This window comes from Vulpes vulpes, chromosome 7 (assembly GCF_048418805.1).
Source record: "Vulpes vulpes isolate BD-2025 chromosome 7, VulVul3, whole genome shotgun sequence".
Lineage (NCBI taxonomy): Eukaryota > Metazoa > Chordata > Mammalia > Carnivora > Canidae > Vulpes > Vulpes vulpes.
In genome coordinates this window covers 78702557-78725425 of record NC_132786.1, presented here as the reverse complement: position 1 = coordinate 78725425, position 22869 = coordinate 78702557, and the positions used below count along the sequence as shown (strand labels likewise).

The 22869-nt window shown below is 39.0% G+C and overlaps 1 protein-coding gene across 20 annotated transcripts in view; it reads left to right on the top strand.

The window, feature by feature from the left end:
- ABCB4 (ATP binding cassette subfamily B member 4) overlaps nucleotides 1–16578 on the top strand; it is a 71016-nt gene extending 54438 nt beyond the window's left edge. For 15 of the 20 annotated variants that reach the window (XM_026018678.2, XM_072764146.1, XM_072764155.1 and 12 more), the window contains 7 exons: nucleotides 885–985; nucleotides 2540–2680; nucleotides 4920–5076; nucleotides 9312–9509; nucleotides 11158–11364; nucleotides 15765–15911; nucleotides 16317–16578. In XM_026018678.2, the coding sequence (XP_025874463.2) occupies nucleotides 885–985; nucleotides 2540–2680; nucleotides 4920–5076; nucleotides 9312–9509; nucleotides 11158–11364; nucleotides 15765–15911; nucleotides 16317–16541 (1176 nt within the window). In that variant the 3' untranslated portion in view covers nucleotides 16542–16578. Of the gene's footprint in view, nucleotides 1–884; nucleotides 986–2539; nucleotides 2681–3336; nucleotides 3843–4919; nucleotides 5077–9311; nucleotides 9510–11157; nucleotides 11365–15764; nucleotides 15912–16316 lie in introns of those variants that run through there. The other 5 variants (XM_072764164.1, XM_072764161.1, XM_072764163.1 and 2 more) reach the window with 2 other exon arrangements.
- Nucleotides 16579–22869: the final 6291 nt, after the last annotated feature.

Genomic DNA, 22869 nt, shown 5'->3' with positions numbered 1-22869 from the left:
CCTGCTGAGCATTCAGACCAGCTGCCTCCACATACCCAGTGTGGCTCCCCAAATGGAGACCTTCCCCTCGGAATCTACACAACCTCCCAATTCATGTAGTGACCTCCAAATCCAGGCCACTGATAGTCCAGTGTCTATTCCTGGGTTAAGTGGGGGCTTAAGGCAGGGTCATGTTGACAGTTGGGATCTTCGTGCTGGTTGTGACTGACTGGCCCCTCAGTCACAAATGCCTGTGACTTGTGCAAAGAGGAAATGCCTGATACCTCTAGTGGGCCCACAGAAATCACCTAGCTTGATGCTCTCTTGGGACCCTACCCTGTGAAAAAAGCAAAGCCACAAAAGGCTGTGACTGAAGCCAGTCAAGTAACTGACTGGTTGCAGGGCTGGGATAAAATCAGGTTTCCGGTGTCTAGACTACCATGCCTGCTCTAAGCTTCTCAGTCTCCCCAGGCATATGAAGACGTGCCCACCATATTTGGAACAACCAGATGTGCTTTTAAGATGGGCAACTCTGTCATAGAGCTCATCTGGAAGAACAAGTTATGCCTTTGCTTTCAAACTGAAAGGATTAAAAATCTGTCAATATAATCTTCAGGATTCTTCTGATAGAGCCCTAAGGTTTCTAATTTTCATTATCCAGAAGTAAAAGCCCTATTTTCTTTTAAAGATTTTATTTATTTATTCATGATAGTCACAGAGAGAGAGAGACAGGGAGGCAGAGACACAGACAGAGGGAGAAGGAGGCTCCATGCAGAGAGCCCGACGTGGGATTCGATCCCGGGTCTCCAGGATCACGCCCCAGGCCAAAGGCAGGCGCCAAACCGCTGCACCACCCAGGGATCCCAAAAGCCCTATTTCTAATCAAGATCTGTTCTATGTTACAGATTGCAACAGAAGCAATAGAAAATATTAGGACAGTTGTGTCCTTAGCCCGGGAAAGAAAATTTGAATCGATGTATGTTGAAAAGTTATACGGAGCTTACAGGTAATGAACTAAACTATTGTTATTAAGACCCTAGTGCTTTCCTGAGGCTTAATAATTGTTCCTAAAAGAAAATAAAAATTCCACTCAAAGAAAAATTCTGTGACTGTAAGGATGACATGTTTTCAATATCTCACTGAAAATAAGTAGCTATTTGATGCGATTAGGCTGTAGGATTGGATTGCTACATCTCTTGTGAAAACAACAGAGAGGGTCTCCAAGATCTGAAGGTGCAGAGGACTGTACCAGTGTATGCTCCTCAGGGCAGACAGTGTAAACAACCTATCTGGGTGATGGAGGAGAAGTACTTCAGGGAATTCTTCGAACTTTGATTTTCTTGGAATTGTGTAGACTGAACTAAGAATGAGACTTACTATTTAGTTAGAGTATTCCATTTGTTTTCTGGATGAAGACCAGATCCAATCTACTCTTGGAACATACACATAGTCTCTTTCACTGGTTCATATTTGAGCAATTTAAGAAACTTCCAGCAGCTCTGTGTGTTACTTGCTTCCAAGCAAGTTTTTATAAATGAATATTTTTTAACACTAAGAAAATTGAACACAGCTTAGAATATAGCTTTGTAGACTAGAACAGTAGCTTGAATACTTACAAATTTGAAAAGGGAAAATTAAAAATTGCATTTTATTCTATCTCCTTAATTATACTCCATGAAATTACATTCTTTTCTCTCCATTTGATGTTTGACATGTAAATATATATGTTCCATTACCTAAAACTTATGGTCAGTTTGAACTTCAAGGGAATTAAGGAAGAGCCAATTTTTAATTTGATAATAATTTAATGATTGAAGAGCATTGCAAATTAATTTTAAGTAGTGTATGACCATGCTCACAGCATGTAAATTAAAATATCCAAACCAGTAGTAGTTTGAAATTTGCCAGTCTTTCCAAATGCCTTCCTTCTAACCTGGGAGTAAACAAATAACTGTTCTTTTAGAGGATTTAGAATACAAAGTATAATAAAGTAGCTATACTAATAAAGGGTAGCATGTGGTCTAATTAGAAATGGTGCAAAACAAATTGTATTGGAAATGGTGGGATCTAGCCCAGGGCGGATCTTCTGATGTGTGTCTGTATAAACCTCAGTGACCCTGCTTTTGCGAATCTGAAACATGAATTGTGACATAAGACTGTGACTAGTCACAGAAGACAAGATAATACTCAAGAAATCCCATTCAGACAATTCTTTGACATCCTCCTAACTTTGACATCCTCCATGTTTTTGATTCAACAGACACATTTATATCATAGAAGTTGATTCATATCAACATGTAGTAATATCAACAACTATCAATTGAACCAGTAATATGCAGTACTGTTCTAGACATTTATATTGTTTCTTTAGTTCTAAAAAGAATTCTGTATCCTATTGGTTATCCCCATTATACAAATTAGAAAATTGATACATAGGTTGCATATGTGACAACTTCTCTAACAGAACTAGGGGCAGAATATAAACCCAGTCAACTACACTTAGAAGCTGTGCTGAGAGAGGCCAAAGAGATGATTATGAATATACTAATTTGCCTTTCAGGAATTCTGTGCGGAAGGCACACATCTATGGAATTACTTTTAGTATTTCACAAGCATTTATGTATTTTTCCTATGCCGGTTGTTTTCGATTTGGTGCCTATCTCATTGTGAATGGACATATGCGCTTTAGAGATGTTATTCTGTAAGTAACTTTAAAAATATAAGATTATTCTATATGGGAGGTCTATGCAAAATTTGGGAGTAGGGCAGAAAAAAACTCAGTTGTTCTAAAATAAAGTCAGAGAGTTGAATCTGCCACAGAAATCGGATCAATAATACTCCAAGCACAGTTGAATCATCCAAGTGGACTAAAATTGACCAAGCTCATAAAAATGATCATAAATCGGAACTGTAGTAATAGAGCTCCAGGATAGCAAACCTTCTGGTTGCACAATGTAGGCAGAAATAAATCATAAGGAGAAAATTGCTGGTTACTATGGACTCAAACGAGAGGGTTAAATAGCTTACTGTTTATCTGCAACCAAACGATGGCATTGATATAGGGTTGGGAATACTTCACTAAAATCTGGCAAAGGCTTGTTCCCCTGCCCAGGCCTGGAATGACCCTGCCAAAGTTTTGCCTTGTAGCCTCTCCTTTTTTCTTGGTTTCCAAGGCTAGCCAGTAGTCTTTCTAATTGATGCATTTGTCTTTTCAAAATATGCTAAATACATTCAATTAGGTTGTGCTCTTGTCTTGCCAAAGGGAAGCCATTCTTTTGAAAATCACTTGGCCTATTTCTGCTCTGGTGGGATGATTCTTAAAGTAGTAGTGAACAGCCTTTTTTTTTTTTTGAACAGGGTCAAGACAAAGTATTTTCATCCAAAATTAAAGTAACTATGAAAAAAGTATGTACAATCTTGGTATTATTCAGGATCCCAGCAGGAAACAAATGCCCCTTCGGATGGGGTAACTAAGAGGGTTCCTAAACGGCTTGTTTGTGTACAGAGGTGTGAGAAGTGTTAAGGGAAGCGGTACCCAAGAAGGCTGTTAACTAACTACCCAGCAGTTACCAGCTAGGAACCACTCAGATCTTCTGCCTAAAGTGCAAGAGGAGGGAAGGATGTTCAGGACCCAGCATAGGGGGCTTCTGTGGTCCTTGGTGGAGGGAGGCCAATCACACAGTCTAACAAGAAAGAAGCCAAGGAAACAAATGCCCTCACCTCATGCTCCTCCTGCCCTCCCTTCCCCTGGTGGCGCCTTTCATTGACAAACCCCATCAGAAGCCAGGAGACAAGAAAAGCCTTTTGATGCAGTCCATGAAGGTCAGCCTCCCAGGCAGGGAGTGGGATGGTGTCAGATAGAGGTAAGCAGAGAACAGAAAGTGGTTTTAGAGGGATAAGTGGCAATATCCAGCTCTGGCAGTTAGGTCTAGGAGAAGATCACTGAGGAAATTGGCCCTGCTTTTTTTGTTTTGTTTCTACCATCAAAAAATTAAATTCTGGATAATTGCAAGACATTTTAATCTTTTATGCTAACACTAGATTATAGGCTAGATGAGAAAACTAAGGCAGTCACATGTGGGTTGTTCATCAGTATTTTAAAATTTAATTTTTGGTAGCCAACCTTAACAAGTATTTAAAGGGAGAGCCTTACTATACCTACCATTCCTGCTCCCGTGTATTTAGAACACATTTTAATACCTCAGATTTAGAAGTTTGGAAATGAAAAATTTAAGTTCTCCAGTATTACTAGATTAAAAAAAAAATGTATTCCCCTCCTCTTGTCCTAGGGGAGCTTGGGTATCAGAAGTGAATAGGTTTGCGGAGATGTAGATCCCAGAATCTGAAGCCCTTCCTAAAAAATGTTATAATTTATTTCCATTCTTCAAAGAGCATATCATTGGACAATAGAACTTTAGCTTAGGACAATTGTTTTCTCCAGGTATTGCCAACAATTACCTTAATAATAAGAGAAAAACTAGTTCTAAGAAAGGCTTATTTTCCCTCATAAAATTTCTTTAACTGCAGTGATTAATACTGTTTGTGTAGGCGCATAGAAGTGAACTGGAAGTGAGGGCCAGCGAATGAATAGGAAGCCTCACTCCTTGTCCAATGGTGATGAAATCCCTCCGGCACTGTGTGCTTCAGTTCTCTAGAGTCCAAAAAGGATAGAACTCATGACTAAAATTACTTGAGGTCACAAGTCAGATTCAGTTACAAGCCACTTCCTGAAAGAGAACGGTGGGAAGTTACATTAGCTCTGGCCTGTCCTCTAGATTTCCTTTGTTAGTGGGAAGTTCATGGAAATGTGTGTAGTAGTTTCGGCAGGGGGTGGAGGGAAAAAAGAACATTGACACTGGTAAGCACTATGTCTTTGGACTTTGAAACATCAGAGAGCTAATTATAGAAGCTAAGTTTTTAATTCCCCTACTTTTGTCCAGGGTGTTTTCAGCAATCGTGTTTGGTGCAGTGGCTCTCGGACATGCCAGTTCCTTTGCGCCAGACTATGCTAAAGCCAAGCTGTCTGCCGCCCACTTGTTCATGCTGCTTGAAAGACAACCTCTGATTGACAGCTACAGTGAAGAAGGCCTGAGGCCTGTGAGTTCTCTGCTGTCTGGTGAATGATTGCTTAATGTTTCCTAAAGGTTTGCCATCTGCTAGATTATACCACAGGAAAAATTTGTAATGACGACACTGACCTTTATTTAGCTTACTCTGTGGTATTTACAGGGCTACTATTTGGCCAACATTTTTTTTTTTTTTAGTTAGTTATTCATGAGAGACCTAGAGAGGTAGAGACATAGGCAGAGGGAGAAGCAGGCTCCCTGTGGGGAGCCTGATGCAGGACTCCATCCTAAGACCCTGGCATCACGACCTGAGCCAAAGGCAGACGCTCAACCACTGAGCCACCCAGGTGCTCCTTGGCCAACATTCTTAACTTTCTAAAATTTCACAGGGATTTTTGAGGATTCTGAAGTTGAGCACATCAAAAGTAAAGAAAAGGGTGAGTGGCTGGCTTAGTTAGTGGAGCATGTGACTCTTGATCTTGGGGTCATGAATTGAAGCCCTGCATTGGGCATAGAGCTTACTTCAGTTTTTTGTTTTTGTTTTTGTTTTTTTTAAATTTAAAACCTTCTTATCAAACAAAAGTCATAATAAACTTTAAAAAAAATCCAGATATACTAGAACTGAGTAATTTCCATGAGAAATGTTCATTATTTCTGCATGAAGGTATGTAGATGTAACTCTGGAGGTAAATGCAAATTGCATCCTGGCTTTAATCACATTTTGTAGTGCCGGAGTTACAACTGCTGAGAAGACTTACTTTAATCACATTAAGACTAATAAGCCTATACCACCTTCAAAGTTAAATCTAGACCCAAGTAAGTTTTGTGTTTTGTTTTGTTTTAATGACACAGGCTGCTGCCCATATTAATGCATGAGCTGCAGTATAGGTAATCAGGAGTTAGACAGTTTTGGGGGGCTTTACCATGGATTTTGTATGCTGAGGAAATTACTGTGCCCGTGAATGAGATCAGGAGGCAGCCAGAGTTGGAGAAAGGGCTGCCCACTGAGACCTCAGGTAGGCACTGTGCCAGATTCCCCAGCTTTTGAGCCTTTGGCCACTGGCTTTGCTTTAGCTTCAGAACCATCATTTGGGAAAGCTAAATATTTTTCTAAATGAACTAGATATGGAATTTAGGTAACAACTCTTTGTTTTTTTGTTTTGTTTTTGTTTTTTTATAAATTTATTTTTTATTGGTTCAATTTGTCAACATATAGAATAACACCCAGTGCTCATCCCATCAAGTGCCCCCCTCAGTGCCTGTCACCCAGTCACCCCCACCCCTCGGCCACCTCCCCTTCCATTCCCCCTAGTTCGTTTCCAGAGTTAGGAGTCTCTCATGTCCTGTCTCCCTTTCTGATATTTCCCACTCATTTTTTCTCCTTTCCCCTTTATTCTCTTTCACTGTTTTTTATATTCCCCAAATGAATGAGACCATATAATGCTTGTCCTTCTCCGATTGACTTATTTCACTCAGCATAATACCCTCCAGTTCCATCCACATTGAAGCAAATGATGGGTATCTGTCATTTCTAATGGCTGAGTAATATTCCATTGTATACATAAACCACATCTTCTTTATCCATTCATCTTTCGATGGACACCGAGGCTCCTTCCACAGTTTGGCTATTGTGGACATTGCTGCTAGAAACATCCGGGTGCAGGTGTCCCGACGTTTCATTGCATCTGAATCGTTTGGGTAAATCCCCAGCAGTGCAATTGCTGGGTCATAGGGCAGATCTATTTTTAACTCTTTGAGGAACCTCCACACAGTTTTCCAGAGTGGCTGCACCAGTTCACATTCCCACCAACAGTGCAGGAGGGTTCCCTTTTCTCCACATCCTCTCCAACATTTGTTGTTTCCTGCCTTGTTAATCTTCCCCATTCTCACTGGTGTGAGGTGGTATCTCATTGTGGTTTTGATTTGTATTTCCCTGATGGCAAGTGATGCAGAGCATTTTCTCATGTGCATGTTGGCCATGTCCATGTCTTCCTCTGTGAGATTTCTCTTCATGTCTTTTGCCCAGTTCATGATTGGATTGTTTGTTTCTTTGGTGTTGAGTTTAATAAGTTCTTTATAGATTTTGGAAACTAGCCCTTTATCTGATATGTCATTTGCAAATATCTTCTCCCATTCTGTAGGTTGTCTTTTAGTTTTGTTGACTGTATCCTTTGCTGTGCAAAAGCTTCTTATCTTGATGAAGTCCCAATAGTTCATTTTTGCTTTTGTTTCTTTTGCCTTCATGGATGTATCTTGCAAGAAGTTACTGTGGCTGAGTTCAAAAAGGGTGTTGCCTGTGTTCTCCTCTAGGATTTTGATGGAATCTTGTCTCACATTTAGATCTTTCATCCGTTTTGAGTTTATCTTTGTGTATGGTGTAAGAGAGTGGTCTAGTTTCATTCTTCTGCATGTGGATGTCCAATTTTCCCAGCACCATTTATTGAAGAGACTGTCTTTTTTCCAGTGGATAGTCTTTCTTCCTTTGTCAAATATTAGTTGACCATGTGGTTGAGGGTCCACTTCTGGATTCTCTATTGTGTTCCACTGATCTATGTGTCTGTTTTTGTGCCAGTACCACACTGTCTTGATGACCACAGCTTTGTAGTACAACCTGAAATCTGGCATTGTGATGCCCCCAGCTATGGTTTTCTTTTTTAAAATTCCCCTGGCTATTCGGGGTCTTTTCTGATTCCACACAAATCTTAAAATAATTTGTTCCAACTCTCTGAAGAAAGTCCATGGTATTTTGATAGGGACTGCATTAAATGTTAAAATTGCCCTGGGTAGCATTGACATTTTCCTAATATTAATTCTTCCAATCCATGAGCATGGAATATTTTTCCATCTCTTTGTGTCTTCCTCAATTTCTTTCAGAAGTGTTCTATAGTTTTTAGGGTATAGATCCTTTACCTCTTTGGTTAGGTTTATTCCTAGGTATCTTATGCTTTTGGGTGCAATTGTAAATGGGATTGACTCCTTAATTTCTCTTTCTTCAGTCTCATTGTTAGTGTATAGAAATGCCACTGACTTATGGGCATTGATTTTTGTATCCTGCCACACTGTTGAATTGCTGTATGAGTTCTAGCAATCTTGGGGTGGAGTTGTTTGGTTTTTCTATGTACAGTATCATGTCATCTGCGAGGAGGGAGAGTTTGACTTCTTTGCCAATTTGAATGCCTTTTATTTCTTTTTGTTGTCTGATTGCTGAGGCTAGGACTTCTAGTACTATGGTGAATAGCAGTGGAGAGAGTGTGTTGTTCCTGTCTTAGGAGAAAGGCTCTCAGTGCTTCCCCATTGAGAATGATATTTGCTGTGGGCTTTTCGTAGATAGCTTTTAAGATGTTGAGGAATGTTCCCTCTATCCCTACACTCTGAAGAGTTTTGATCAGGAATGGATGCTGTATTTTGTCAAGTGCTTTCTCTGCATCTATTGAGAGGATCATATGGTTCTTGTTTTTTCTCTTGCTGATATGATGAATCACATTGTTTGTTCTACGAATGTTGAACCAGCCTTGCATCCCGGGGATAAATCCTACTTGGTCATGCTGAACAATCTTCTTAATGTATTGTTGTATCCTATTGGCTAGTATCTTGTTGAGAATTTTTGCATCCGAGTTTTTCAGGGATATTGGTCTATAATTCTCCTTTTTGGTGGGGTCTTTGTCTGGTTTTGGAATTAAGGTGATGCTGGCCTCATAGAATGAATTTGGAAGTACTCCATCTCTTTCTATCTTTCCAAACAGCTTTAGTAGAATAGGTATGGTTTCTTCTTTAAACGTTTGATAGAATTCCCCTGGGAAGCCATCTGGCCCTGGGCTTTTGTGTCTTGGGAGGTTTTTGATGACTGCTTTAATTTCCTCCCTGGTTATTGGCCTGTTCAGGTTTTCTATTTCTTCCAGTTCCAGTTTTGGTAGTTTGTGGTTTTCTAGAAATGCATCCATTTCTTCTAGATTGCCTAATTTATTGGCATATAGCTGCTCATTATATGTTTTTAAAATCATTTGTATTTCTTTGGTGTTGGTAGTGATCTCTCCTTTCTGGTAACAACTCTTTGTGATGTGACTCTGTCTAATCTAACTTTTACCCCCATCTCCTATCTTCATTTTATATAACAAAGCTTGCTTTCAGTATTAACTGGTGCCAACACTTAGACTGACTAGGAATTTTCTGTTCCTCTCTTACCATCTTTGGTAAAGCTTCTGTGAAATACTTCTTATTCCAATAATTATCAGACCAATTATAATAGCAACATTAACTTTTTTTTAGGATAAATTTGAAGGAAATGTGACATTTCATGAAGTCATGTTCAACTATCCCACGCGGCCAAAAGTGCCCGTGCTCCAGGGGCTGAGTCTTAAGGTGAAGAAGGGCCAGACGCTGGCCCTGGTCGGCAGCAGTGGCTGTGGGAAGAGCACAGTGGTCCAGCTCCTAGAGCGCTTCTATGACCCAGTCGCTGGAACAGTGGTAAGCACACTTGCTTAAGTTGGTACCTTATTTAAGGCTTTATTTAAAGTGGCTACTAAACCAGTATTTTTTTAAAGATTTTATTTATTTATTTGACAGAAAGAGAGAGAGAGAGTGAGCAAGCAAGCACAAGCAGGGAAAGTGGGAGTGAGAGAGGGAGAAGCAGGCTCCCTGCTTAGCAGGTACACAATCCCAGGGTCCTGGGATCATGACCTGAGCCGAAGGCAGATGCTTAAGTGACTGAGCCACCCAGATGTGCCCCATAAACTATTATTCTTATACTAGAAAAACATTGGAAAAATTAAGGCCTATAATCCTGTTTGATGCAATGACCACATTCTAAAAAACCCAAACTGGTACCCATACTCAGGCAAATACATGGGGACAGTAGTGTAGAACATCTAGAGTATAGTTCAGAAAATACTGAATATGAAGCTAACCTCCACCCTGCCGTGGGCCTTTAGAGCCAGCCGGATCCTCCTAAGTAAATATTCACTTCCCGGTTTGTAAAGGCAAGCCACGAATTCTGGCCAGAATTCTAGGCAGACACCTGGGACAGGCTAATACCTTCTTAATCCCTCCCTGTTCCTTCTGCCTAGCCTCATCTCTTGAACCCTGAACTCAGGCTCTTTGACTTTACCCTCGTCTCTGGCCCTTTTATATTTAGCTTTCATCAGTGATTTTCAGTTATCTAGCTCCTGGCTTTCTTCCATGAGTGAACACTTGGCTCTTACTGATAATGCCTGCATCTCTCATTGCCTTGCCCTAGGCATCTACTGACCAAGCCCTAGGAGTCCATCCCCATTGAGATGGTCACCAAAATGTTAATCCTTGTGTAATTAGCTCTTTTTGGGAAATCTTATGCTTCCACTATTGAAACTACTCTATAGGTATTATTATAGGCAAACCAGCTTGTCAGCACTCTGTGCTAATACTATGGTAGAATTTCTTTCTTTGAGAGAAATTGAACTTGTTTCTATTCCTTCACCCAGAAGGAAGCTGAATTCTCAGTTGATATATCACAAGACTCCTCTAGAAGAAACATGCCTCCTGCTTAAACAACAAAAATAATCAAAACCACCATCAATAAAACTATGCTTTCAAAGATACTGTCCTTTGAGCTTGTTCACTTTCCATTGAACTCTTTTCCTCAGTGCTGTCAAAGAGAAATGGGAGAAGTTAAAGCTAATACTTCTTGGGGAAGGGGGTGGTGGGAGGGGATAGTGATAGAGGAAGGACAAGAAGTAACCAACTTTGAGAATCTGGGGTCATGCTAACAATCAGCATTTTTATTCTGGTCTGCCTAGAGGAGGGGAATAAAGTCAAGTTGAAAGGTTGGAATCATTCTGGGCACTGTAGATATGAGGCAGGAGAAGGAAGATAGATAAAGACAAAGAGGAATGTGGAAAGACAGGGCCAAATGTGCTACTCTTTTGCCAGTGAGATAAAGGATGGTCTAATCACCATAAAAATAATTTTGTTGGCCTCCAACACTGTAATAATTGCTTAGAGGTTGTGAAGCTTGGTATTTCCCAAACCAGTGATACCCACATGTCACAATGTTCCAAATGGTTAATCTGTTAATTTAGGATTTAGTTGTTTTTTTTTTTTTAAGACCTTCTTACAGTTTGTGGACTTTGATTTTCAGCTCTTAGATGGTCAAGAAGCAAAGAAACTTAACATCCAGTGGCTCAGAGCCCACCTTGGAATTGTGTCCCAGGAGCCTGTCCTGTTTGACTGCAGCATTGCTGAGAATATTGCCTACGGAGACAATAGTCGGGCTGTATCACAGGATGAAATTGTGAATGCAGCCAAAGCAGCCAACATACATCCTTTCATTGAGACCTTACCCCATGTAAGTTAACTGTAATTTATTAGGATGAAATAACAATCAACTACAAACTAATTTCATCCTCAAAAACAATTTCCAAAGTTATATACCAACAAAATCTTATAAGAAGACTTGTCTATGTAGTGGCACCAGGACCTTGAAGAAAACACTGAACTGCATGAAACCAAGTTTTCCCTATTGCCAAATGAGAATATCAGGCATCATGTTTAGAGCTTATAAATGTAGTGAGAGGCCAATGAGGTGGTATTAATTGTAAGCACCATTTATCTCTGGTTGCAAACTGGTGGTTGTGGGCAGCATTCAGATTGCAGTCACATTTGATTTATCCATTATGGTACTTGTGTTTTTAACTATTTTGAGATAGTTAAACTTTCACATGCAGCTGTAAAGAACAGAGATTGTATGTCCCCTTCGCCTAGTTTTCTGGTGCTATCTTGCCAAATGGTAGTACAATACCACCACCAGGTACTGACCTTGATCAGATTACTGAACTTGATCTGATTACTGATCTTATTCACACCTCCAGTTTTACTTGTAGTCATTTGCACATATAGTTCTTTGCAGTGTTATTGCATGTGTAGACTCATGTACCCATCACCAGTCAGGATACGGAATGTTTCCCTTACCACTCAGATCCCTCATCTTGCCCAGCTACAATACAACCCTCTCCCTTTTGTCCTCATTCCACCCAACCTCTGGCAACTACTAAGTGTTCTCCATTTCAGTAATTTTCTACTTGAAGATGTTGTTATTATTAAGCACACATACAATATATAACCTTTTGAGGTTAGCTTTTTCCACTTACCATAATTCCCTGAAGTTTCTTTTTATTTAAAAGATCTTATTTATTTATTCATGAGAGACAGACAGAGAGAGAGAGAGAGAGAGAGAGAAGCAGAGACATAGGCAGAGGAAGAAGCAGGCTCCCTCTGGGGAGCCTGATATGAAACTTGATCCCAGGATCCCGGGATCACAACCTGAGCCAAAGGCAGACCTCCAACTACTGAGCCACCTAGGCATCCCTGAAATTCTTGTTTCTGAGTTTTGAGATATATATATATATATATATATATATATATATATATATATATATATATATTAGTCCTTTGTTAGATATATAGTTTGCAAATACTTTGTCTCAGTTGATAGTTTTGTTAGATATATAGTTTGCAAATACTTTGTCTCAGTTGATAGCTTGTTTTTTTATCCTTTAACCGGGTCATATGCAGAGCCAAACTTTTTAATTTTGATAAGGTTCAACATAACAGAATTTACTAACCGCAGTTACGACATAGAGTCCAAAGAGTGCAGTAACCTCCTTATCATGGTAATTAATTGTTCTCTTCTGAAGATCTACTGTGTTGTCTAATTGAACAATAATTCAAGTAGAGCGTCTCAGAAAAAAAACCACTTGGACTCCCGCTCTGGAGTCTAGCTGGCGGCTCCGAGCCCTGCCAGGAACCCCAACTTGGCCTGCCTCGGCATACCCTGAGAGGCCTGAATTCTGCTTGCAGCTTCATTAACACTGGGCTGGAAACATCCTTGGGTTGAGTGTTTTGTTTGGGAGTTATTTCACGAGGGCCTTTTGAACAGTAGTGCAGTAGTGTCCCAATGAAGTACTAGATATTATTTATGTAAGAATGAGCTTTTTTTTTTTAAACAATATCCTTTCAAAATTTCTAACTACTTTGTAACTGCATGACTTAACCTGGTGATAAAAGCAGTTATTAAAAATCTACCTTCCCCCCGCCCCCCCCCAAAAAAATCTCTTTTGAGAGATTTTGATTTTATTGTTTCTATGGTTCTTCAGCTGGGCACTTATACATAAAAACATTCAGGTTTCCCTCTTAAAACACTACTTTTAATTTTCACAAAAATGTTGCACAGAATTCGTCTTGCATAGGTAACTTCGGCCTACAACTTGAACACTTATAATCGAAAATATTAACATTCTTCATATAGGGAGAAACAAGCACTACTCGTGGTTTAAAATAACAGAAATCTGTCATAACTCAGTGTCATAATTGTAAGAATTTGAATATATTCTAAATCAAATCATATCCCATGGAATTTTACCACATGCAATAAAGCCTGACATATCCTTTTATAGATTGTACTTTTGGTATCAAATATAAGAACTCGTTGCCTAGCCCTAGCTCCTAAAGAATTTCTCCATTTTTTTTCCTTAAAGTTTTATGATTTTACATTTTAGTCCCTGATCCATTCTAAGTTCACTTTTTGTGCAAGGTTTTTATTTCTTGTTCCATTTTATTCCTTTGGTGGGGGCATATACTCTCCAATTTCCATGGTCCCTAACTCTCCCCTGTTAGCTTCTTATAGCTGCTATGTCTGTAGCCAAAGTGCAGTGAAGTTAATATGGATTTGAAAAATAAGGAAAAGTTCAGTGAAATTTTTCTTTAGTAGTTGGTAAAGGTTAGTAGTCCAGCAAAGATTATTTGAAACTGCTAAAAGTGATGGCAGGGATCATTGATCTTGTGGTATTCATTTAGCATCTAAGGTTCCACTGAATCAGGAAATGAATCTTAACTTGTACTGCTGTATTCTGCTGTAATTAGCAGTCACACATTCAACCCCTTCATGTTGGGTAGCCTTACCCTTAACAGGGAGTCATTGACCTCAATCAAGGATAGGATTTGATTAATAGGGAAACTTAAAGGCTTCTGCTCTTATATTGGACTTTAGCAGACTGATTCACATTACTGCATAAGTCCTATGGTAGTTTTTTGGGCTTCTATTCATTCTATACTTTTTTGGCCTAGAATGTTCTTTCTCATCCTGCTTCTCAAATTCTGTACAAAGGTATCTTTTCTTTTATTTTTTTAAATAATAAATTTATTTTTTATTGGTGTTCAATTTGCCAACACACAGAATAACACCCAGTGCTCATCCCGTCAAGTGCCTCCCTCAGTGCCCGCCACCCATTCACCCCCACCCCCTGCCCTCCTCCCCTTCCACCACCCCCAGTTCGTTTCCCAGAGTTAGGAGCCTTCATGTTCTGTCTCCCTTTCTGATATTTCCTACCCATTTCTTCTCCCTTCCCTTCTATTCCCTTTCACTATTATTTATATTCCCCAAATAAATGAGAACATAAAATGTTTGTCCTTCTCTGATTGACTTACTTCACTCAGCATAATACCCTCCAGTTCCATCCACGCCGAAGCAAATGGTGGGTATCTGTCATTTCTAATGGCTGAGTAATATTCCATTGTATACATAGACCACATCTTCTTTATCCACTCATCTTTCAATGGACACCGAGGCTCCTTCCACAGTTTGGCTGTTGTGGACATTGCTGCTATAAACATTGGGGTGCAGGTGTCCTGGCGTTTCATTGCATCTGTATCTTTGGGGTAAATCCCCAGCAGTGCAATTGCTGGGTCATAGGGCAGATCTATTTTTAACTCTTTGAGGAACCTCCACACAGTTTTCCAGAGTGGCTGCACCAGTTCACATTCCCGCCAACAGTGTAAGAGGGTTCCCTTTTCTCCGCATCCTCTCCAACATTTGTGGTTTCCTGCCTTGTTAATTTTCCCCATTCTCACTGGTGTGAGGTGGTATCTCATTGTGGTTTTGATTTGTATTTCCCTGATGGCAAGTGATGCGGAGCATTTTCTCACATGCATGTTGGCCATGTCTATGTCTTCCTCTGTGAGATTTCTGTTCATGACTTTTGCCCATTTCATGATTGGATTGTTTGTTTCTTTGGTGTTGAGTTTAATAAGTTCCTTATAGATCTTGGAAACTAGCAAAGGTATCTTTTCTTTCGTGCATTTCTCCTTTGTTTCTACCTTAACTCGATAATTTCTCTTTGCTTCTTCTGATCTTTCATAGCATGTTGAATATACTACTAATTTGGTACCTATTGGACCTTACATTGAATGTTGTACATCCAGTTTTTCTCCTTGAATTATAAATTTCTTCAAGGCAGGAATTTTTGTATTTCTCCATTTTTGTATTTCTTACAGTTTTTGGTGTAACAGCTATTCAGTACTTATGAAGGAATGAGTTTAATGAAAGAATAAACTAGGCTCCATGTAGGTCCTATGATTATCTCAATTAAATTATTTCTATCTAATCTTTTGAGGATGCCAAAGATCAATTGGCATCATGGGAATGATAGGAATTCCAGAATTCAGTGCTCAAATTTCTGTTGCAGAATACCACTAAGAACTAAGTTTGATTCTGAAAATGATTATTGTATTACCTGGAAAAAATATTAAATGGATCACTATGTAGCTGTTATAGTAACTTTTGTTTTTAAATGCTTTTTCCTATATAAGTAGAACTGTCAAATATTACGAAATACACATTTATTCAGCATACCATTAGTCCTATACCAAGTCATGAGGACTTGTTTAACTTAACTAATGGCTAACTTGCAGAAATATGAAACAAGAGTGGGAGATAAGGGAACTCAGCTCTCAGGAGGTCAAAAACAGAGGATTGCTATCGCTCGAGCCCTCATCAGACAACCTCAAATCCTATTGTTGGATGAAGCTACATCAGCTCTGGATACTGAAAGTGAAAAGGTGGGGTCTTTCCACTCTTGTTCCATTTAATTTGTACAACAGAAGTTTTTTGGTACTGTCAACCATGAAAAAAATTGAAATTTGCTGTTTATTTTGTAGTTAAACTTTTCCTATTCTAGTATTTTCCAAATTTTGTAAAATGATATTACTAATTTCATAAACTAATAAAAGCATTCAGAAGAAAGCTGCATACCTCCATATTTTTAGCACATTAATAATGAAAACTAGAAAATAAAATAACAAAAGGGAACTAGTAAGATGGATTGTGGACAGAAAATTTAGATACTTGTGATTTAATGTGAGAATTCATTTTTATAATAGGAGCTAACTGTAAACTATAATGCTATTTATGTAAACACATGAAAATAAAAGGTAACATTTTTTTCTGTGATGATTTATCTTTAGATTGTCCAAGAAGCCCTGGACAAAGCACGAGAAGGCCGGACCTGTATCGTGATCGCCCACCGCCTGTCCACCATCCAGAATGCAGACATAATAGTGGTGTTTCAGAATGGCAAAGTCAAGGAGCATGGCACACATCAACAGCTGCTGGCTCAGAAAGGCATCTATTTTTCCATGGTCAGTGTCCAGGCTGGGACACAGAACTTAGGAACTCTTGCTGTATCTTAAAAATAAATACAAAATAAAACTTTTTTTCTGACTTAAACTAGAAAGCATCTTTTACAAATCATCAAAAACTACAGGTTTATCTTATTCTATATCAATGTAGAATATCCCATTTGGTGTTGATATGATAGCATCTGAAATTTAAGAGTAAAAAGTGATACCTGTCTTGTTGAGGTATAAAAACAGCAGCCTACCTCTTGAATTGGAAATGTAAAGAGAAAGGAAAGTTGAGATATATTAAAGCTGTAGAACTAACAAATCAGAGACAGGTAAACTTCTTCTGGTCCTGAAATAGTTGGGTAGATGACAGATTGGTGGGGAGTAATTTTCACAAGAACAAAGGAAAACTATATTGTCTCATTGCCTACTCTTTCCCTTGCTGACTTTTCAAAATATTTTTGGGGGAATTGAGGTTTTTTGTTTTGTTTTGTTTGTTTTCATTTGTTTTTATTGAAGTTCGATTTGCCAACATATAGTATAATGACCAGTGCTCATCCCGTCAAGTGCCCTCCTCAGTGCCTGTCACCCAGTAGCCCCAACCCCCCCCCACCTCCCCTTCCACAACCCTTTGTTTGTTTCCCAGAGTTAGGAGTCTCTCATGGTTTGTCTCCCTCTCTAATTTTTCTCACTCAGCTCCCTTCCTTTCTCTTATAATCCCTTTCACTATTTCTTATATTCCCTATATAAGTGAAACCATATGATGATTGTCCTTCTCCAATTGACTTATTTCACTCAGCATAATACCCTCCAGTTCCATCCACATTGAAGCAAATGGTGGGTATTTGTCCTTTCTGATGGCTGAGTAATATTCCATTGTATACATAGACCACATCTTCTTTATCCATTCAGCCGTCAAAGGACATCAAGGCTTCTTCCACAGTTTGGCTATTGTGGATATTGCTGCTATGAACATTGGGGTGTAGGTGTCTCAGTCTTTCACTGCATCTGTGTCTTTGGGGTAAATACCCAGTAGTGCAATTGCTGTGTCCTGGGGTAGCTCTATTTTTAACTCTTTGAGGAACCTCCACACAGTTTTCCAGAGTGGCTGCACCAGTTCACATTCCCATCAACAGTGCAAGAGGGTTCCCCTTTCTCACATTCTCTCCAACATTTGTTGTTTCCTGTCTTAATTTTCACCATTCTCACTGGTATGAGGTGGTATCTCATTGTGTGTGTATGTGTGTGTGTTTTTAAATATTTTATTTATTTATTCATGAGAGACACTGAGAAAGGCAGAGACACAGGCAGAAGGAGAAGCAGGCTCCATGCAGGGAGCCCATTGTGGGACTCGATCCTGGGACACTGGGACCACACCTGGAGCCACCCAGGTGCCCCCTCATTGTAGTTTTGATTTGTATTTCCCTGATGGCAAGTGATGTGGAGTATTTTCTCATGTGCTTGTTGGCCCTGTCTATGTCTTCTTTGGAGAAATTTCTGTTCATCTGCCCACTTCATGATTTGATTTTTTATTTCTTGGGTGTTGAGTTTGATAAGGTTTTTTATAGATCTTGGATACTAGCCCTTTATCTGAGACGTCATTTGCAAATATCTTCTCCCATTCTGTGGTTGTCTTTTAGTCTTGTTGACTGTTTCTTTTACTGTGCAGAAGCTTTTTATCCTGATTAACTCCCAGCAGTTCATTTTTGCTTTTGTTTCCTTTGCCTTCATAGATGTATCTTGCAAGTTGCTGTGACCAAGTTCAAAAAAGGTTATTGCCTGTGTTCTCTAGGATTTTGATGGATTCTTGTCTCACATTTAGATCTTTCATCCATTTTGAGTATGGTGTAAGAGAGTGGTCTAGTTTCATTCTTCAGCATGTGACTGTCCAATTTTCCCAGCACCATTCATTAAAGAGACTGTCCTTTTTTCCAGTGGATAGTCTTTCCTGCTTTGTCGAATATTAGTTGACCATAGAGTTGAGGGCCCATTTCTGGGTTCTCTATTCTGTTCCATTGATCTATGTGTCTGTTTTTGGGTCAGTACCACACTGTCTTGATGATCACAGCTTTATAATACAGCCTGAAATCTGGCATTGTGATGCTCCCTGGCATTGGTTTTCTTTTTCAATACTGCCCTGGCTAATCAGGGTCTCTTCTGATTCCATACAAATATTATTTGTCCCAACTCTGTGAAGAAAGACCATGGTATTTTGATAGGGATTGCATTAAATGCATAAATGGCCCTGTGTAGCATAGACATTTTCACAATATTAATTCTTCCAATCCATGAGCATGGAATATTTTTCCATCTCTTTGTGTCTTCCTCATTTTCTTTCAGAAGTGGTCTGTAGTTCTTAGGGTATAGATCCTTTACCTCTTTAGTTAGGTTTATTCCTAGGTATCTTATGCTTTTGGTTGCAATTATAAATGGGTCTGACTCCTTAATTTCCCTTTCTTCAGTCTCATTGTTAGTGTATAAAAATGCCACTGATTTCTCGGCATTGATTTTGTATCCTGCCACACTGCTGAATGAGTTCTAGCAATCTTGGGGTGGAGTTGTTTGGTTTTTCTATGTACAGTATCATGTCATCTGCGAGGAGGGAGAGTTTGACTTCTTTGCCAATTTGAATGCCTTTTATTTCTTTTTGTTGTCTGATTGCTGAGGCTAGGACTTCTAGTACGATGTTGAATAGTAGTGGTGAGAGTAGACATCCCTGTCGTGTTCCCGATCTTAGGGAGAAGGCTCTAGGTTTTTTTCCATTGAGAATGATATTTGGTGTGGGTTTTTCATAAGTGGCTTTTAAGATGCTGAGGAACGTTCCCTCTATCCCGACACTCTGAAGAGTTTTGACCAGGAATGGATGCTGTATGTTGTCAAATGCTTTCTCTGCTTCTGTTGAAAGGATCGTATGGTTCTGTTTTTTCTTTTATTGATATAATCTATCATGTTGTTTTATGAGTGTTAAATCAACCCTGCATCCTGGGGATAAATCCCACTTGGTCATGGTGAATAATCCTTGTAATGTACTGTTGGATCCTGTTGGCTAGTATCTTGTTGAGAATGTTTGCATCCGAGATCATCAGGGATATTGGTCTATAATTCTCCTTTTAGATGGAGTATTTGTCTGGTTTTGGAATCAAAATAATGCTGGCCTCATAAAACAAGTTTGGAAGTATTCCCTCCCTTTCTATCTTTCAAAACAGCTTTAGTAGAATAGTGTATTATTTCTTTAAATGTTTGATAGAATTCCCCTGGGAAGCCATCTGGCCCTGAACTTTAGTGTCTTGGGAGGTTTTATAGGACTGCTTCAATATCCTCGCTGGTTATTGGCCTGTTCAGGTTTTCTGTTTCTTCCTGCTCCAGTTTTGGTAATTTGTGGTTTTCCAGAAATACATCCATTTCTTCTAGATTGCCTAATTTATTGGCATATAGCTGCTCATAATACATTTTTAAAATCATTTGTATTTCTTTGATATTGGTTGTGATCTCTCCTCTTTCATTCATGATTTTATTAATTTGAGTCCTTTTTCATTTTAGTGTGGCTGGCTAGGGGTTTTCTATCCTATTAATTCAAAGAACCAGCTCCTGGTTTTGTTGATCTTTTCTACAGTTCTTCTAGTCACTATTTCATTGAGTTCTGCTCAAATCATTGCTCTCCTCTTCTGCTTGGTGTAGGTTTTACTTGCTGTCCTTTCTCTAGTTCCTTTAGGTGCGAGGTTAGCTTGCTTATTGGTGTTTCCAATTTTTTGAGGGAGGCTTGTATTGCGATGTGTTTCCCTCTTAGGATCGCTTTCGCTATATGCCAAAGATTTTGAATTGTTGTATCTTCATTTTCATTAGTTTCCATGAATCTTTTTAATTCTTCTCTAAGTTCCTGGTTGACCCATTCATCTATTAGTAGGATACTCTTTAACCAACATGTGTTTGAGTTTCTTCCAAATATCTTCTTGTGATTGAGTTCTAGTTTAAAAGCATTGTGGTCTGAAAATATGCAGGGGGCAATCCCAATCTTTTGGTATCAGTTGAGACCTGATTTGTGACCCAGTATGTGGTCTATTCTGGAGAAAGTTCCATATGCACTTGAGAAGAATCTGTATTCAGTTGTGTTCAGATGGAAAGTTCTGTATATATCTGTGAAATCTATTTGGTCCAATGTATCTTTTAAGGCCCTGTTTCTTTGGTGATGTTCTGCTTAGAAGATCTGTCATTTGCTGAAACTGTCATGTTGAAGTGTCCTACTATTAGTGTATTATTATCTAAGTATGTCTTTACTTTGGCTATTAATTGATTTACTTGGCCGCTCCCACATTAGGGGCACAAATATTCATGATTGTTAGATCTTCTTGTTGGATAGATCCTTTAAGTAAGATATAGTGTCCTTCTTCATCTCTTACTATAGTCTTTGGGATAAACTTTAATTTATCTGATACGAGGATTGTTACTCCAGCTTTATTTTGAGGGCCATTTGAATGGTAAATGGTTCTCCACCTCTTCATTTTTAGGTTGGAGGTGTCTTTAGGTCTAAAATGAGTCTCTTGTAGACAGCAAATAGATGGGTCTTGCTTTGGTATGCAGTCTGATACCTTGTGTCTTTTGATGGGATCATTTAGCCCATTCACATTCAGAGTAACTATTGAAAGATATGAGTGTAGTATCGTATTATTCAGTCCCTGTTTTTGTGGATTATTTCTTTGGGCTTCCTCTCTCTTTTACAGGGTCCCCCTTAATATTTTTTGCAGAGCTGGCTTCGTGGTCATATTCTTTCAGTTTCTGCCTATCTTGGAAGCTCTTTATCTCTCCTTCTATTCTGAATGAGAGCCTTGCTGGATAAAGTATTTCTTGGCTGCATGTTCTTCTCATTTAGGACCCTGAATATATCCTGCCATCCCTTTCTGGCCTGCCACTTGTCGGTGGAGAGGTCTGCTGTTAATCTGCATTTTCTCCCCATGTAAGTTAAGAATCTCTTGTCTCTCAAGTTGCTTTAAGAATTTTCTCTTTATCTTTGAAATTTGCAAGTTTGAGGTGTTGAATGGTTTTTATTGATTTTTTTTTTTTTGAAAGGGGTCCTCTCTATCTCTTGGATATGAATGCCTGTTTCCTTCCCCAGATTAGGGAAGTTCTCAGCTATGATTTGTTCAAATATACTTTGTGGTCCTCTCTCTCTCTCTCTCTCTCTCTGTCTCTTCTGAATTGCAATTTGATGTATATTCTTCCTTCTCAAGCTATCATTTATTTCCCTAAGCCTTTCCTTCTGAGCTCTTAATTTTCTTTTTTCCTCAGCTTTTCTCCTTACCATCAACTTGTCTTCTGTGTCATTCACTCTCTTCCACCTCATTAACCCTAGCAGTTAGATCATTCAGTTTGGATTGCATCTTGGTTAAAGTATTTTTAATTTCAGCCTGATTAGAGATTTCGTTACTGCAGAATTGAGATCTAGAGTCCTTTATGCTTTTTAACTTTAGAATCGTACTTTAGAATTGAATTTCTGACATCCTATTGCAATCCAAACTCTGTAACTCTGTGGCAGAGAGTACTGTTTCCATTTCTATCTTTTGTGGTGAGTTCTTCCTTCTAGTCATTTTGCTTAGTGCAGACTGGCTGTATGAGCGAGCTGAGTCAAAAATATCAACCACAACCTAAGTAAGATACACTCTAGATTATTCCAAAGAGGTCAGAGACCAGAGAATAAAAGAAAAAGAATAAAATAAAAGGACCACTAAAGTGAAAAACAAATTTTAAAACAAAGTAGTCAAAGTAAAAAGCCAAAAACCAAGAACAAAGAGAAAAAGGAAAAAAAGGCGGGGGAGGATGGTAGTGGTGAAGAAGTGGTAGTGGAGAGAGAATGCAGTCTACCTGAGGGGGCCTAGAGGGAGATCCTCTTGGTTCTGAGTGTATTTTGTCCTGTATGTTAGAAGATACTCAATTTCAATTTTATATAAACCAGCAATACTTATATAAATCCCCAACATTGGCCACAAAAACAAGATAGAAGGGGTAGAATGGGAAGAGAGAATCTCACAGAATGGACCAACACGGTGTTCTACTTGGTTCTGGGTGTGTGTTGGTCATGTTTTAGAAGGTACTGGCTTCCCCCATTGTAAAACAAAACGAGGCAGAAAAAAAAAAAAACTATCTCATGTATCTACCAAAATTAAATTGAATACGTTGAAGGGAATCCAGAAGTGAAAAATGTATCTAAGACATGTAATTGTAGAAATATGAAAGCCAAAAAGGAAAAAACTTAAAAATGAGCTGGTAAAAATATTGTAGATAAGATGGGAAAAGAGAAAAACATTGGAAATTTTTAGTCTGAAAATAAAAATGAGTCATAATGGGCGGGGGGGGGGGGGGGGGGGGAGAGCACCCTCTAGTTCTATATACTGTTTTCCCT